Genomic DNA, 17405 nt, shown 5'->3' on the forward strand with positions numbered 1-17405 from the left:
TAGCAGATGTTGTAGGCAACAACAACATTAACTACATCTCTGGACAGATACCAGGCCTGAAGAAAGCTATTGCATTCCACAAAGCACCACTTGCTTTTTTACTCTCTGGCATGCTCATCAATGTTTACCTAATGAAGAAGGACCTATATCTAAATAAAAGCATGTTGCAGCTAGTCCAAGCACATGGGTCAATTTCACTTGGCTTTCTCTAGTGATCCTTAGCCCCAGTGACAGCTGTAACATGTTACATTACAAAGGAAGGAATCCTTTCACACTGAACCAAGTGTTGAATAAAGGTGCAACATGCTGTTTATCAGTACCCACTAAGTGAAGCATCTCAGCGGCACGTTGACTCAGTGGTTAGCACTGCTGCCTCACAGCGCCAAGGACCTGGGTTCAATTCCCACCTCAGGCAATTTGCTGTGTGAATGCACATTTTCCTCGCGTCTCTGTGGGTTTCCTCCGGGTGCTCTGGTTTCTTCTCACAATCCAAAAATGTGCAGGTTAGGTGAATTGGCCATGTTAAATTGCCCATAGTGTTAGGCGAAGGTGTAAATGTAGGGGAATGAGTCTGGGTGGGTTGCGCTTCAGCAGGTTGGTGTGGACTTGTTGGGCCGAAGGGCCTGCTTCCACACTGTAAGTAATCTAATCTAATTGGAGTTTATAAATAGAGAAATCATATTTAAAAAGCAAAGAGTTCATAGTGTAACTGTAAACCTTTAGGTCACCCTCAGTGGGAGCAATCCTTAAAATGGGTGGCACGGTGGCACAGTGATTAGCACTGCTGCCTGAGACCTGGGTTCAATTCCCACCTCGGGCAACTGTCTGTGTGGAATTTGCACATCCTCCCAGTTTCTGCGTGGGTTTCCTCCGGGTGCTCCGGTTTCCTCCCACAGTCCAAATATGTGCAGATTAGGTGAATTGGCCATGCTAAATCGCCCATAGTGTTAGGTGCAAGGGTAAATGTAGGGGAATGGATCCAGGTGGGTTGCTCTTTGGAGGGTCGGTGTGAACTTGTTGGGCCGAAGGGCCTATTTTCGCACTGTAAGTAATCTAATCTAATCTCGAGTTCATTGTCCAACTCGATTTGTAACCTGATGCTGATTAGAGTTGGAAGCGAACTGCAGCTATTTTATGTGCCTTCCTTTTACACTTTGTATCGATGCACCAAGCAGAAAATATTAGAGGAAACTTTAACACAGTTTAGAATACAGCAAAATTGGAAATAATATTTTTTTATTTTAAGAACATTGGGGCCATGCTACATGGATCCAAAATCCTAACATGATTTGTTCGATCATAACTGCACCATCTCATCATTTACTTCAATTCCCTGTCTTCGTAGAGACTTAACCCTACTCCTCATGGGGTTTAAACTAATGCAGCAGTGGGATGGGAACCTGAATTGTAGTTCCAGTGTACAGGAGATTGAGGTTAGTGAGGTCAGGGATAGGTTTACAAGGTTGTGAGAGGGCGCTGGCAATCAGAGTGTTGGTTTGAAATGTGTGTACTTCAATGCCAGGAATATCCGGAATAAGGTGAGTGAACTTGCAGCATGGGTTGATACCTGGGATTTCAATGTTGTGGCTATTTCAGAGACATGGCTCGAGGAGGGACAGGATTGGTTGTTGCAGGTTCCAGGATTTAGATGTTTCAGTAAAAACAGAGAAGACGATAAAAGACAGGGGGGGTATGGCATTGTTAATCAAGGGTAGTATTCCAGCAGCTGAGAGAACGTTTGAGGACTCATCCACTGAGGTAGTTTGGGCTGTGGTTAGAAACAGGAAAGGAGAGGTCACCCTATTGGGAGTTTTCTATAGGTCTCCAAATTGTTCCAGGGATGTAGAGGAAAGGATAGCAAAGATGATTCTTGATAGGAGCGAGAGTAACAGGGTAGTTGATATGTGGGACTTTAACTTCCCCAATATTGACTGGGTATACTATAGTTTAGATGGGTCGGTTTTTGTCCAATGTATGCAGGAAGGTTTTCTGACACAGTGTGTAGACAGGCCAAGGAGGGGCGATGCCATATTGGATTTAGTACTGGGGAATGAACCCAGCCAGGTGTTAGATTTGGAGGTAGGTGAGCACTTTGGCGATAGTGACCATAATTCAGTTATGTTTACAATAGCAATGGGCAGGGATAGATATATACTGCGGGGAAAGAGGGATAACTGGGAGAAAGGCAACTATGATGCGATTAGGCAAAATTTAGGATGCATAGGATGGGGAAGGAAACTGTAGGGGATGGACACTCTTGAAATGTGGAGCTTATTCAAGGAACAGCTACTGTGGGTCTGATAAGTACATACCTATCAGGCAGGGAGGTAGCTGTTGAGAGAGGGAGTCATGGTTTACTAAGGAAGTTGAAGCTCTTGTGAAGTGGAAGAAGAAGGCTTATGTGAGGATGAGGTATGAAGGCTCAGTGAGGGGCTTGAGAGTTAGCCAGAAAAGATCCAAGAGAGGACTTAGAAGAGCCAGAAGGGAACATGAGAAGTTGTTGCCGGATAGGATCAAGAAAAACTGAAAGGCCTTCGCTAGGTATATCAGGAATAAAAGAATGACTAGAGTAAGATTAGGGCCAATCAAAGATAGTAGTGGAAAGTTGTGCATGGAATCTGAGGACATAGGGAAAGCGCTTAATGAATACTTTTAATCAGTATTCACATTGGAAAAGGGCAATGTTAGTGAGAATATGGAGATACAGGCTACTGAATGAGATGGGACTGTGGTTGACAATGAGGAGGTTTTAAAAATTTTGGAAGATCTGAAAATAGATAAGACTCCGGGGCTGGTTAAGATTTATCCTTGGATTCTCTGGGAAGCCAGGGAGGAGATTGCAGAGTCTTTGGCTTTGATCTTTATGTCATCATTGTCGACAGGAATAGTGCCAGAAGACTGGAGGATAGCAAATGTTGTTCCCTTGTTTAAGAAGGGGAGTCGGGACAACCCTGGTAATTATAGGCCAGTGAGCCTTACCTCAGGGGTGGGTAAAGTGTTGGAAAAGGTTTTAAGAGATAGGATTTATAATCATCTAGAAAGGAATAATTTGATTAGAGATAGTCAACACAGTTATGTGAAGAGTAGGTCATACCTAACTAACTTTACTGAGTTCTTTGAGAAGGTGACAAAACAGGTGGATGAAGGTAAGATGATTGATGTGGTACATATGGACTTCAGTAAGGTGTTTGATAAGGTTCCGCACGGTAGGCTATTGCACAAAATAAGGAGTTTCGGGATTGAAGGTGATTTAGTAGTTTGGATCAGAAATTGGCTAGCTGAACAAAGAGACCTTGGAGTGCAGGTTCATAGCTCCTTGAAAGTGGAGTCGCAGGTAAATAGGATAGTGAAGAAAGCATTTGGTAAGCTTTCCTTCATTGGTCAGAGTATTTAGTTTAGGAGTTGGGAGCTCATGTTGTAGACATTGGTTAGGCCATTGTTGGAATATTGCATGCAATTCTGGTCTCCTTCCTATCGGAAAGATGTTGTGAAACTTGAAAGGATTCAGAAAAGATTTACAAGGATTTGAACTATAGGGAGAGGTTGAATAGGCTAGGGCTGTTTTCCATGGAGCGTCGAAGGCTGATGGGTGACCTTATAGAAGTTTATAAAATCATGAGGGTCATGGATAGGATAAATAGACAAAAGTCTTTTCCCCGGGGTCGGGGAGTCCAGAACTGGAGGGCATAGGTTTAGGGTGAGGGGGGAAGATATAAAAGAGACCTACGGGGCAACGTTTTCACTCAGAGGGTGGTACATGTATGGAATGAGCTGTCAGAGGAAGTGGTGGAGACTAGTATGATTGCAACATCTAAAAGGCATCTGGAAGGGTATACAAATAGGAAGGGTTTGGAGGGATATGGGCCAGGTGCTGGCAGGTGGGACTAGATTGGATTAGGATATCAGGTCGGCATGGACGAGTTGGACCGAAGGGTCTGTTTCTGTGCTGTACATCTCTATGACTCTATGAATTAAGACAGAGGGTGGTGGTTGATGGGAAATGTTCATCCTGGAGCTGAATTACCAGTGGTGTGGCGCAAGGATCTGTTTTGGGGCCACTGCTGTTTGGCATTTTTATAAATAATTTGGAGGTGGGTGGAGAAGGATGGGTTAGTAAATTTGCAGATGACACCAAGGTAGGCAGAGTTGTGGATAGTGCCAAAGGATGTTGTGGGATACAGAGGGACATAGGTAAGATGCAGAGCTGGGCTGGGAAGTGGCAAAATGGAGTTTAATGTGGAAAAGTGTGAGGTAGTTCACTTTGGAAGAAGTATCAGGAATGCAGAGTACTGGGCTAATGGTAAAATTCTTGGCAGTGTAGATAAACAGAGGGATCTCGGTGTCCAAGTGCATAAATCCCTGAAAGCTGCCACCCAGATTGATAGACTTGTTAAGAAGGCATATGGTGTATTGGTGTTTATTGGTAGGGGGATTGAGTTTCAGAGCCATGAGGTCTGCTTCAGCTGTACAATACACTTGTAAGGCAGCACCTGGGGTCTTCTGTGCAGTTCTGGTCAAGGCATTATAGGAAGGATGTGGAAGCTTTGGGAAGGGTTCAGAGGAGATTTACTAGAATGTTGCCTGGTATGGAAGGAAGATCTTACGAGAAAAGGCTGAGGGAACTGAGGCTGTTTTCATTGGAGAGAAGAAAGTTGAGCGGTGACTTAATCGAGACGTATAAGATAATCAGAGGGTTGAATAGGGTGGTCAGTGAGAGCCTTTTTCCTTGGATGGTGAAGGCTAACACAATGGGAAACAGCTTTAAATTGAGGGGTAATAGATTTAAGACAGATATCAGGGATAGTTTCTTTACTCAGCGAGTAGTAGGGGCATGGAACGCCCTGCCTGCAACAGTAGTAGACTCACCAACATTAAAGGCATTTAAATGGGCATTGGACATACATATGGATAATAATGGAATGGTGTAGGTTAGATGGGCATCAGAGTAATTTCGTAGGTAGGTGCAACATCGAGGGCTGAAGGGCCTGTACTGCGCTGTAACGTTCTATGTACTATGTAATCACCTCTATTGCTTAGAGCCAGAATCATCAGAATGGATGCTTAGAATGATGAACGCAGGAACACAAGAACATGAATAGGCCATTTAGCCCCTCAAGCTGTTCTACCATTCAGTGACAAAAATAGAAATTGCTGGAAAAACACAGCAGGTGTGGTAGCATCTGTGGAGAGAAAACAGAGTTAACGTTTCAGGTCTAGTAACCCTTCTTCAGAACTGATGGTAGCTAGGAAAACATTGGAGTATATATATGTAGAAGACAATGTGGGGTGAGTGGGAAGGAGTAAACATTAGGTGGAGATGAAGCCCAAAATGAGAGGAAAACAATCAGGCAGATGAAGGAATGGGTAAAGGTCAGTCTGGGAGAATCAAAAGTTGCTCATGGGGACCATTACTGGCTGACAATGGTTTATTTATGGTAATGATAGGGCCTGGTATGTGGGGTTGGGGTAGGGACATGGGAGAAGGTGCTAAAGCCCTAAAATAGTTGAACTCGATACTGAGTCCAGAAGACTGTAGAGTTCCCAAGCAGAAGATGAGGTGTTGTTCTTCCAGTTTGTGCTGAGCTTCTCTGGAACACTGCAGGAAGCCTGAGACAGAGATGTTGGTCAGTGAACAGGGTGGTGTGTTGAAGTGATGAGCAATAGGAAGCTCAAGGTCTTTTTTGCAGCAGAACATAGATATTCCAGTCTGCAATTTGTTTCCCCACCATGGAGGAGATCATATTGTGAGCAGCGAATGTAGTAGACTGGACTGGGTGAAGTGCAGGTAAAGCGCTGCTTCACCTGGAAGGTGTGTACGGGCCCTTGGATACTGAGGAGGGAGGAGGTAGAGGGGCAGGAATTATACCTTCGGCAGTTGCAGGGGAAGGTGCCATGGGGCTGTGGGGGGTGTTGGGAGTGAAGGAGGAGTAAATCAGGGTGTCCTAGAGGGAATCGTCCCTATGGAAGGCAGACAAGGAGTGGAGGGGAAATGGAAGTTAATGATCCTCTGAATGTGGATGCTGGTGGGATGGTCTGTGAGGGCAAAGAGAATCCTATTGGTTTTGTGAGAAGGAAGAGAAGGTGTGAGAGCTAAAGTGTGGGAGATTGGTTGGACCCCACTGAGGGCCCTGTCAGCCACAGTCCTGGGGAATCCTTGGTTGGGGAAGAAGGTGGATATTTCAGAGGCCTCTTTGGGACATTTCACCATTCAAGGAGACCATAGTTAATCTGTATCTAACTTTACATCCCTGCCTTTGGCCCATATCCCTTAATATCTTTGCTGAACAAATATTTATCAATCTCAGATTTAAAATTAGCAACTGATCCAGCATCCACTGCCATTTGCAGAAGTGAGTTATAAACATCAGCCACCCTTTGTGTACAGAAATGCTTCCTAACATCTCTCCTGAACAGTCTGGTCCTACTTCTCAAACTATGCCCCCTAGTTCTAGAATTCCCAACTAGTGGAAATAGTTCATTTTTATTTACCCTGTCTCTTCCTGTTAATATCATGAAGACTTTGAGCAGATGAATAACACTTACTTGTTAAATAAAATATTGTACTGGGGGCACATGCCAATTTCCTGTCGAATTGCATCAATGTCTGTGCGGATATCTTTGCCATTAATGACTGCAGTCCCTGATGTAGGTGGAAATAAGCCAATCAGCATTGACCTGTTGGATACACAAGGAAAGCCAGTAACAGTAAATACTAAAGATTGCACATGACCTACAAACTTAGGTTAGCATTTGAACATTGAAAAGTGTTACACATCTTTAACAGAGATAGTTAAAAACTACACAACACCAGGTTATAGTCCAACAGGTTTAATTGGAAGCACACTAGCTTTTGGAGCACTGCTCCTTCATCAGGTGGTAGTGGAGGACTCAATCCTAACACACAGAATTTATAGCAAAAATTTACAGTGTGATGTAACTGAAATTATACATTGAAAAATGGATAGTCTGTCAAGCCTTTCATCTGTTAGAATACCGTGATAGTTACACTTCTTTCACGTGTAAATCACAAAACCTTTTTTTTTAAAAGTTGCATTCTTGGGTTAGCTGTTAACAATGGTGATAGTTAGACAATATGTTGAAGGTGTTAGCCCCCTGTGTTCTCTGACTATGCCATGATGTTTAGATTGATTCTAATCTAAAAAGTGAGATAACGGAGTTTTACATGAATTCATGCAGTTTTTGAGCAAAGTACAATGTAACCCTGCAAGTACAAATTCACCCCACAAAATATATGTGTGCATGTGGACTTTGTCTGTCTGTGTGTGTGTGTCTGTCTGGGTTGGGGGTTGTGAGTGTGAGAAAGTGTATGTGTGTGTGTAGTGAGTGCCGAGTGTCTTAAGTCTGTGAGGGGGTGCATGTGTGAGTGTGTGTGTGTCTGTAAGGGTGTGTGTGGGTGTCAGTGTGCATGTCCGTGTGTATGTGTGTATAGGAGTGCCTGTGTGTGTGTGAGAGTGTGCAGGAGTGTCCGTGTGTGTGTATAGTGCAATGGTGGTCACCTGTACTGTGACATGAACCCAAGGTCCCAGTTGAGGCCCTCCCTATGGTACCGAACTTAGCTATCAGCCTCTGCTCGGACACTTTTCGCTGCTGCCTGTCCCGAAGGATGGAGGATGGTCACCCGAAGGTCTGAGGTCGAATGTCCTGGACTACTGAAGTGTTCCCCAACTGGGAGGGAACCCTCCTGTCTGTTGATTGTTGTGCGGTGCCCATTCATCCGTTGTCGTAGCCTCACTCACAACCCCCAACCCAGACAGACACACACACAGACATACACTCACAACCCCCAACCCAGACAGACACACACACAGACACACACTCACAACCCCCACCCAGACAGACACACACACAAACAGAACACTCCTATACACACATACACATGGGCACACATACACACAGACGCGCACACAGACACCCACACACACCCTTACAGACACACACACTCCCACACTCACACATGCACCCCCTCACAGACTTAAGACACTCGGCACTCACTACACACACACACACACTTTCTCACAATCACAACCCCCAATCCAGACAGATACAGATACACACAGACAAAGACCCACATGCACACATATATGTTGTGGGGTGAATTTGTACTTGCAGAGTTACATTGTACTTTGCTCAAAAACTGCATGAATTCATGTAAAACCCTGTTATCTCACTTTTTAGATTAGAATCAATCTAAACATCATGGCATAGACAGAGAACACGGGGGGGCCAACACCTTCAACATATTGTCTAGCTATCACCATTGTTAACAGCTAACCCGAGAATGCAACTTTTAAAAAAAAAGGTTTTGTGATTTACACATGAAAGAAGTGTAACTATCACTGTATTCTAACAGATGAAAGGCTTAACAGACAATCCATTTTTCAATGTATAATTTCAGTTACATCACACTGTAAATTTTTGCTGTAAATTCTGTGTGTTAGGATTGAACCCTCCACTACCACTTGATGAAGGAGCGTCGCTCCAAAAGCTAGTGTGCTTCCAATTAAACCTGTTGGACTATAACCTGGTGTTGTGTGATTTTTAACTTTGTACACCCCAGTCCAACACCGGCATCTCCAAACCTTAACAGAGGTAGTTACACAGTTTAGATGAAATTTATTTGTTATCAAAGGGAAACTAACTCTTACAACAAATGACTTTATTCTGATGGATGACTTGTTAACACAGTCAGCTATATAACATGCAATACTTTCTGCTTCTTTCTGCAGGAGTTAATTTTGCATTATTATAAATCATATTCTTTTCTTATCTCCTGAGTATACTGACGACTAACACTAGCAGTGAGTCTTTGTTATGGCCTCCTCCTGTCCCTATGTTTCTGGACATTAGTTTAATAGTTACTTTAATATGATTTTAAGGAAACTTGTACATTTATTTTTACCCAAACTGTTTTCCTGTTAGTCTCCCTGTCTCTGATTCTTTCTGCATCCCTATCTCTTTGGCTTTTTATTTACATGGCATGGTGGCTCTGTGATTAGTGCTGGCCTCATAGCACCAGAGGCCTGGTTCAATTTTAGCCTCAGGTAACTGTCTGCATGGAGTTTGCACATTCCCACTGTGTGGGTTTAATCCCACAGTCAGTTGAAGGGCAATGGGAAATGCAGGGTTACAAAGATGAGATGGGTCTGGGTTGAATGCTCTTTGGAGAGTTGGTATGGACTTGATGGGCTGAAAGGCCTACTTTCACACTGTAGGGATTCAATAATTCGTATGCAGTGAACAATCATGCACTTTTATTGGGCACTTCTGATGTTACAACTGAGAAAACACTACGACTAGTATTTGATTGGCTCCAAATTGCTTTGGGATGTTTGGAGGTTGTGAGAGGCACTATATAAATGGAAATTCTTATTAACTTCCTTTTGCTTTATTTATAGCATGTATGTTTCTGCATATTTGTTGGGATTTTTCTCATTATAGTCTTCCAGCCAGATTTATTGGAAAAAAGGAAATACTTCATTTATTTTGGTCCATCTGCAGTTTGTGATCATATCTCACCATTCTCAAGTTTGCTTTCTTTGTTATCTTTTGATACAGAATCCAATCTGGCATATGTGCTAGTAAGGAATTAAGGAAATAGGGAATTTTCCACTCTTGTTTTCTAAGGCAGAAAACATGTGGTTCAGGAGTAAACAGTTTCACAATGGTTGGAATTGGTGCTGGTGTTTGATGTTTGTTGGATTTACAAGAGTGAGAATGACAAGCAAGAGCAACACAATGTGTTTCCAAGGTTCTGTCCTACGGCCTGATTAACAGCAGCTATTAATCTAGTTCAGTGAACTTCCACGTGTGTAACTTGGAGGTTGAATGCCTGACTTTCCACAGTTGACATAACAATCATGTGGTTATGGTTACTTAACAAATAATATACATGAAGTCTTAAGCAGAGGGTAGTGACAACTGAGGTATTTGGTTCAAATGAATTAAATTAAACCCCTCCTAATAACTCACAAGATAAATATTTCGCCTCTAACAGCAAAAATCTAACTTCCCTTCATTTTGCTTTTTGCTTTTCAGCTTACTTGCTCTTTTACTCTTCTGTTGAAGATGATAAAAAACAGGAAGAGAAGCGTAGGCCATTCACCCCCTTGAGCCTGCTCCCCCATTCAATAGGATCATGGTTGCTCCAACATTCTTCACATCCATTTTCCTGCCCTTTTCCCTGTGACCCTTGATTCCCCTACTGATCAAAAATCTCTTTCAGGCTGAAATATACACAAGAATTCTGCCCCCACAGCTCTCTGTGGCAAGAAATTCTAAAGACTCCACAATCCACCTTTCTGTTTCATATAAAAACCGAAAGAACAGCAGATGTTGTAAATCAGAGACAAAAACAGAAGTTGCTGGAAAAAACCCAGCAGCTCTGGCAGCATCTGTGAAGAGAAATCAGTTTCGGTGACTCTTCTGCAGAACTGTTCACCAGACCCGAAACATTAACTTTGACTTCTCTTCACAGATGCTACCAGACCTACTGGGTTTTTCCAGCAACAACTGTTTTTGTTTTTGTTTCTGTTTCATATGTTCCCTACCTCCCTTTGTTTTTAGTTTCAGGAACTGATTTGGAGTGGCCATTTACAGTATACGGTCACCAGAAAGCGAGATTCTATGTTAAGAAGCTCGTTAATTGTTTTCAATTCACAGGTAGGTATCATCCATGTTATTCTTGTGACCTTCAACTTGAGAAGGAATGTAGAAGAAGCTTATAAACGTAACTTGTTCTTCTGGCTGATGATTATTTTGTTGTGGTACCAAAGGAATATTGGTTCTTACATTGTTGTTGTCTTTCCAGCTCCATTGTGACCTAAAAAGGAAGTGATCTGCCCTTCAAAGAAGTTAATGTTTAGTCCATCCACAGCTGGCTTCTGTCCCTCTGTAAAAACCTTCACTAGGTTCTGAATCGACACTCCCAGAGTCAGATTTGATGGCTCCTTCTCGTAAAAGGGGTTTCCTGCCATTGCTGCTGTCACTGCCAATAGATAACAAGAAACGGACATCATAACTGCTTCAATATTTGGGATAGACAATTGGGAATGGGGGAAACTATTTCAACTGAAAATGTTACTGTTAAGATTGAAACATTACCTGGGTTGACCTTTTCGCTTTCTTGTTTCTCTTTCTCTTTCTCCTGCTTTTCCTTCTCCAGCCTCTCCTTTTCTTGTTTCTCTTTCTCCAGCCTCTCCTTTTCTTGTTTCTCTTTCTCCAGCCTCTCTTTTTCTTGTTTCTCTTTTTCCAGCCTCTCTTTCTCTTGCATTTCTTTCTCTTTCAGTTTACATATTTTTTGGTTGTCCTTTGGTTTGTCCTCAGCTGCCGGCTGCTTCACTGATTTCTCTGCCGCTTCTGTTGGTTTGCTTGCTTGTTCTCCAGGTTGCTCTGCTGCCTTCTCTTTTGGTTTGTCTTCTGTTTTCTCACTCGGTATGTCTGCTTTCTCTCCCTTCCCTTTCTCATCTTTTCCACTCTCTTTGACTTCCTTTTTGTCTTATCAATAAAAAAAATAGTAAAATATGATTAATGCTTACTTTGGACCTTGAATATGAGAAGGTGGCTTACATTCAAAGGGTGGCTCATTGGTTAGCACTGCTGCTTCACAGTGCCTAGGACCTGGGTTCAATTCCAGCCTTGGGTGACTGTCTGCGTGGAGTTTGCACATTCTCCCCGTGTCTGCATGGCTTTCCTCCAGATGCTCCAGTTTCCTCCCACAGTCCAAAGATGTGCAGGTTAGGTGAATTGGCCATGCTAAATTGCCCGTAGTGTTCAGGGATATGTGGGTTAGGTGCATTCGTCAGGGTAAATATAGGGTAGAGGAATGAGTCTGGATGGGTTACTCTTCGGAGACTTGGTGTGGACTTGTGGGGCTGAAGGGCCTGTTTCCACACTGTAGGGATCCTATGAACTTATCCCTAGTTTATCAGCATTTAAAAAGAACATTCTTCATTCAATATATATCCACAGGCAATTATTTCAAGCTAAATAGATGGAGCATGTTGATCATATTGTCAAATTTGTGTTAGTTTTTCCCAATTTTCTCCCTGTCTATTTTTAATACATGGTAGGGCACCTTGAGTGGGAGATCATTCAATGACATAAAGCATTTATCATCATCAATGTAGACACCACTGGATAAAGGGAGTAGGATACTGTAATATTTTTTGTATGTTGTATCCTTAGCTGGATCATTCAAATGTGATTATAATCAAGAGAAACTTTAATTTAGTTACGTACGTACTCTCTCGTGTACTAGTTAATGCATATCCTTGATAACAGTTAGTACAATGTTGTGGAATGTCTGCACTATTATATAACCACCCATCAGAATTTGGCAGTTTGCCACTGAAAAGGAATCACTTGAAAGATGATCTTAATGTACGGCATTAAAGCTGGCAGTATAAATGTAGTTAGCGGTGAGACAACTTTCAACGCTTCAAACCAAATTTGTCATGAATCGAGACAGTTTGCCTCACCTTCTTTAAGTCTCGAATAGTCATGGGAAAAAGCTGACTACCTCGTCACTGTCAGACAGACGCTGCTGGGCAGTGTTTACGTGTTGAAGTCTGCTTTCACCAGCTCAGAAGTGAAGTGAGCTGGCAGTATAATCACAGGTTTCCGATTCTGAGTATACTGAGATGCTCCTGTAAACTGTGCCTGCTTAATTACAGTATGGCAGAACTGGTAAAGCGTGGAAGCTTGACAATGTCAAAAATGTGACTTTGTTCACTCTGCTCCCTAATTTAGAAATGAACTCACCGTCTGTGGTAGGTTGTGATTTTTCAGCACCAAACCAATATGAGGACTGCAGTGGAAAATACCATGGGGATGCTATTCCGTATTGGCCTACGGAAATGGGAAAGAACAACATAACAAAGTACAGTTACTGGGGTGAATGCTATTTCTGATTCATGATTTTGACATTACACAAGGAAGATGTTCACTCAATCCCCGATTACATTTGTATTTTTCCTAACAGTGTAGATACTTGCTGACCACTGCTCAGTGACCTAAATGGGTGAATGTGCCCATGGTCTGAAGGCATGACCAAGCTTCAAAATCAAATAGTCTGACATCTACTATCAGGACTTACACTTGCTTTTCTTTTCATTCATTGGTGGGATGAGGGAGTCACGGACAAGGTCAGCATTTATTGCCCATCCCTAATTGCCCAGAGGGCAGTTCTGAGTCAACCACATTGCTGTGGGTCTGGAGTCACATGTAGGCCATACCAGGTAAGTATGGCAGTTTCCTTCCCTCAAAAGGACATTAGTGAACCAGATGGGATTTTCTGATAATGGATTCATGGTCATCATTGAACTCTTAATTCTAGATTTTTTAGTGAATTCATATTCTATCATCTGCCATGGTGGGATTTAAACCAGAGTGCCTAGAACATTACCTGGGCCTCTGGATTACAGAGCAGCGATAATACCAATAGGTCATCACCTTCCCCTGTCTGGGTACCTGGCATACCCAGATTTCCTCTGCTGGCTATTAGGAGCCATATCTTGAACACATACCACAGAGGAAGCTATTCAGCTTGTCCTTCCACTAACGCCTGTGGTGGAGGATCCACCTTACAATACCCAGGTAGTATGCAAGGTAGGACATCAATTTGAGAGAGATCATTTCTCAGTTCAAAGTTTCAAAAGGTGGATGGGTCAATTTATCAGAAATAGAATCTTGAAAAATAAGAAGCAACATAAGAATTAGGAGCTGGTGTAGGTCATTTAGTCATAGGGGTGAAGGTGAGGACTGCAGGAGATTAGAGTTAGATGTGGTGCTGGAAAAGCACAGCAGGTCAGGCAGCATTCGAGGAGCAGGAGAATCGACATTTCGGGCAAAAGACTGATGAAGGGCTTTTGCCCGAAATGTCAACTCTCCTGCCCCTCAGATGCTGCTTGACCTGCTGTGCTTTTCCAGCACCACACTCTTGACATTTAGTCATAAAGTTATAGAGATGTACAATACAGAAATAGACCATTTGCTCCAACTCGTCCATGCCAACCAGATCTCCTACCCTATTCTAATCCCATTTGCCAGCACTTGGCCCATATCCCTCTAAAAACATGACAATATATACAATTCAATTCAATTCTATTCATATACCCATCCAGATGCCTTTTAAATATTGCAATCATACTCGCCTCCACCACTTCCGCTGGCAGCTCATTCCATACACGTACCATCCTCTGAGTGAAAGAATTGCCCCTTAGGTCACTTGTATATCTTTCCTCTCTCACCCTAAACATATGTCCTCTAGTTCTGGACTCTCCCACCCTGGGAAAAGACCTTGTCTATTTATCTTATCCATGTCCTTCATGACTTTATAAACCTCTATAAGGTCACCCTTCAGCCTCCAACGGTCCAGGGAAAACAGCCCCAGCCTATTCAGCCTCTCCCTATAGCTCAAATCCTCCAACCCTGGCAATCTTTTCTGAACTCTTTCAATTTCACAATTTGGTCCTTCAATCCCACTCTGCAATGTTTGTAGTTAGCTCCATTTCCTGTGCAATTCCCATTTATTCTCTTATTACCCAAAAAAAACCCAGCTCATTTTTTATTTTTAAAAAATTCATTCATCAGGTGTAGGTATCACTTGCTCTGCCAGCATTGACTGTCCATCAACCACAATGCTCTGGTTCTGGAGTCATGTCTAGGTCAGACTGTATCAGGATGGCAGATTTCCTTCTCCAAAGGACTTTAGTATATCAGATGAGTTTTTACAATAAATCAACAGTTATCTTTAGACATGGTTCCTATTAGACTAGCTTTTGTTTAATTCCAGATATATTCATTAAAATCCAGTGATGAATGTCCAGTAGAAACATTGCTCAATATTGGAGATATATTCCCTAAGGAAGTGAATAAAGTAAATTTGAGTCAATAGATATTCCACATCATTGCAGTCAAGCTTCTGGACCTGGTAAGTGACTGTCGTTCCTTGTGCAATATAAATATAAGTTGTGAGGCCAATTGGGTAATATTTGTTCTAGACCATTGTTATAACAAAAACTTAAGGAAAGAAATTCTTTCAAGGATACTTTTTCTAGTTCATTCATTGTCAGCATACCTGGAAACACAGCATCAAGATACCAGGCAAGAATCCCATACAAAAAGGCATCAAGCAGCATCATCTGGATGGATAGCAGCAGATTATACCCATCTCCTTCTACTGGGCTGGCACGGATATTATCCCACTGCAGTCCTCGACCCTGCTCCTCATAACGGGATAGGTACTCTGTGCCAAAGCCAAATGCCACTGGAGATAACAAGCTCTGAAATTTTAAGAAGGAACCAGATGATTGGGTGCAACAAAATTCACATCAACATCGAGCAATGCTACAAACTCGACAGAGAGAAGGCTTTTATTGTTTTTTTCTATTCTGGTAAATTATTTCACGGTACGGAATGCCTTTCAAGTTTTAAAAAATTCACTCATGGGCTGAGGATGTCGCTGGCTAGGCAGCATTCACTGCCCATCCCTAATTGTCCAAGGTTCAACCATATTGTTGTGGGTCAGGAATCACATGGAATCACATGGCCAGACCAGGTAAGGAAAACATTTCCTTCCCTAAATGTCATTAGTGAAACTGATGGGTTTTCCCCAACAATTGACAATGAATTCATGGCCATCATTAGACTCTTAATTTGGTTTTCTTTTTTATTAAATTCAAATACCTACCATCTGCTGTGATGGGATTTGAACCTGGGTCCTCAGAACATTATCTGGGTCTCTGGCTTAATAGGCCATCACTTCCCTATAAATGCTATTGCTCTTTCTTCTGATCGTCCAGCAGTGAAGAAAGTTACAAGCTGCTACAAGTAGCACACTTTCAGCTACTCACACCAACGTTATCCGAATGCCAAGAACTGCAGCTATCCTCAGTGACGAAGAAAATGGATGTATGTCAAGCCTTGTATGACGTTCTGATGTCCCAATAAATTACATCTGAAATGGAGTTCCTGTTGTAACAGTAAGGTCCCACATCTATAAATGTGCCAATATCCAAATCTACGGTTTCTTTGGTTGGTTGATGGATAAATGCTGGCCAGGACATCAGAGAGTCCTTTGAAATAATGCCATGCACACCTTTATGTAAAGCGGAGAGTGGACAAGGATATTGGTTTCATGTTTCAGGAAAGACAGCACTTCCAACTGAACACTCTGTTAGCTCTCTATGAGAATGTCAGCATGGGCTTTATCCTTTGGAGTGTGGCTTGAATGAACATCCTTTGGCCTTGGAAACTCTCATTGTTACAGGAACAAATTGCATTGTAAGGCAGTAAAATATCCTAAAGGACTTTCCATAAGTGACACACATTTGACACTAATTTACACAGGAGGCATTAGGACACATGACCAAAAGCTTTCACAAGGAGGTATACTTAAAGGAGTATCTTTTAAAGATGTAAAGAGAGATAGAGAGAAATTGTGGGAAGGGATTCCAGAGATGAAGGGTTTGGCAGCTGAAGACATAGCTACCAATGGAAATGTGCTAAAGGCCAGAAAGGAAGGAGTGCAGAGATCTGGATGCCTTGTACAATTGAAGGAGTTAAGAGAGATAGAAGGGGCAAGGTTTCACCTGGATTTGAAAATACAGATGAGAATTTTAAAATTAATGCATTGCTGGACCAGGAACGAACATAGATCAACAGGAGCAATGGATAACAGGACATGGTGTTGGTCAGATCATGGGCAATTCCGAGTTTTAAATAACCTCAAAAGGAGATGATAGGAGTTTGGCCAGACAAGTGTTGAAGTCTATGGATAAGACATGGTTAAAAGTTACAGCAGCAGATTCAGCTGCAACACAAGCATAGTCAGGTGATATAATAGGGATAAAAGTAGCATGAATGCGCATTCAGAAACTCATCATGGAATTAACCACATCACTAAAATTGTGAACCATCTGGTTCAGCCTCAGGTAATTACCAGGGAGAGGGTTGGAGTCAGTAACTTATGGAGCAGAGTCAGTTGTGCAGACTGAAGACAATAGCTTTAATCTTTCCAATATTTAGCTGTAGGAAACTTCTATTCATCCATGACCAGGTGTCAAATGCAGAATGTTAATCAATAGAGTTGTTTGAGGGGCTGAATGGGTGGCAGTGTTGAGGTGAATCTGGGTGTTAGCATCATACAGAAGAAAGCTGACTTGTTAAGGAGGATGTCACCAAGGGGCAGCATATCGGTGAGAGAAGAATAGATCCTTGGGGACACCAGAGGTAACAGTGTGAGAGCAGCAACCGACATCATTGTCTGTGATTCTCTGAATACCACTGGATAGCTAAGAATACTTGCAAGTAAAAACATCTTATAATCATTACATACTTTATTTAGTAATGGTAGTGCTGGGATAGGTTAGACATGCATCTCTGGG

At 42.3% G+C, this 17405-nt stretch overlaps 1 protein-coding gene across 5 annotated transcripts in view; it reads right to left on the minus strand.

Annotated features, from left to right (window-relative positions):
- LOC122554192 (ATP binding cassette subfamily A member 4b) overlaps positions 1 to 17405 on the minus strand; it is a 151409-nt gene that overhangs the window by 72990 nt on the left and 61014 nt on the right. For all 5 annotated transcript variants that reach the window (XR_015758111.1, XM_087990479.1, XM_087990478.1 and 2 more), the window contains 5 exons: positions 15098 to 15302; positions 12781 to 12867; positions 11122 to 11514; positions 10810 to 11005; positions 6544 to 6675 (listed from right to left, as the gene is read on the minus strand). Coding sequence is in view for 4 of the 5 variants with exons in the window: in XM_087990479.1 (XP_087846605.1) it covers positions 6544 to 6675; positions 10810 to 11005; positions 11122 to 11514; positions 12781 to 12867; positions 15098 to 15302 (1013 nt within the window). In the remaining variant the exon portion in view is untranslated. The remainder of the gene's footprint in view (positions 1 to 6543; positions 6676 to 10809; positions 11006 to 11121; positions 11515 to 12780; positions 12868 to 15097; positions 15303 to 17405) is intronic.

Source organism: Chiloscyllium plagiosum, unplaced genomic scaffold (genome assembly GCF_037043375.1).
Source record: "Chiloscyllium plagiosum isolate Xiang-an unplaced genomic scaffold, Cpla_swu_hap1 HiC_scaffold_9, whole genome shotgun sequence".
In the NCBI taxonomy this organism is placed as follows: domain Eukaryota; kingdom Metazoa; phylum Chordata; class Chondrichthyes; order Orectolobiformes; family Hemiscylliidae; genus Chiloscyllium; species Chiloscyllium plagiosum.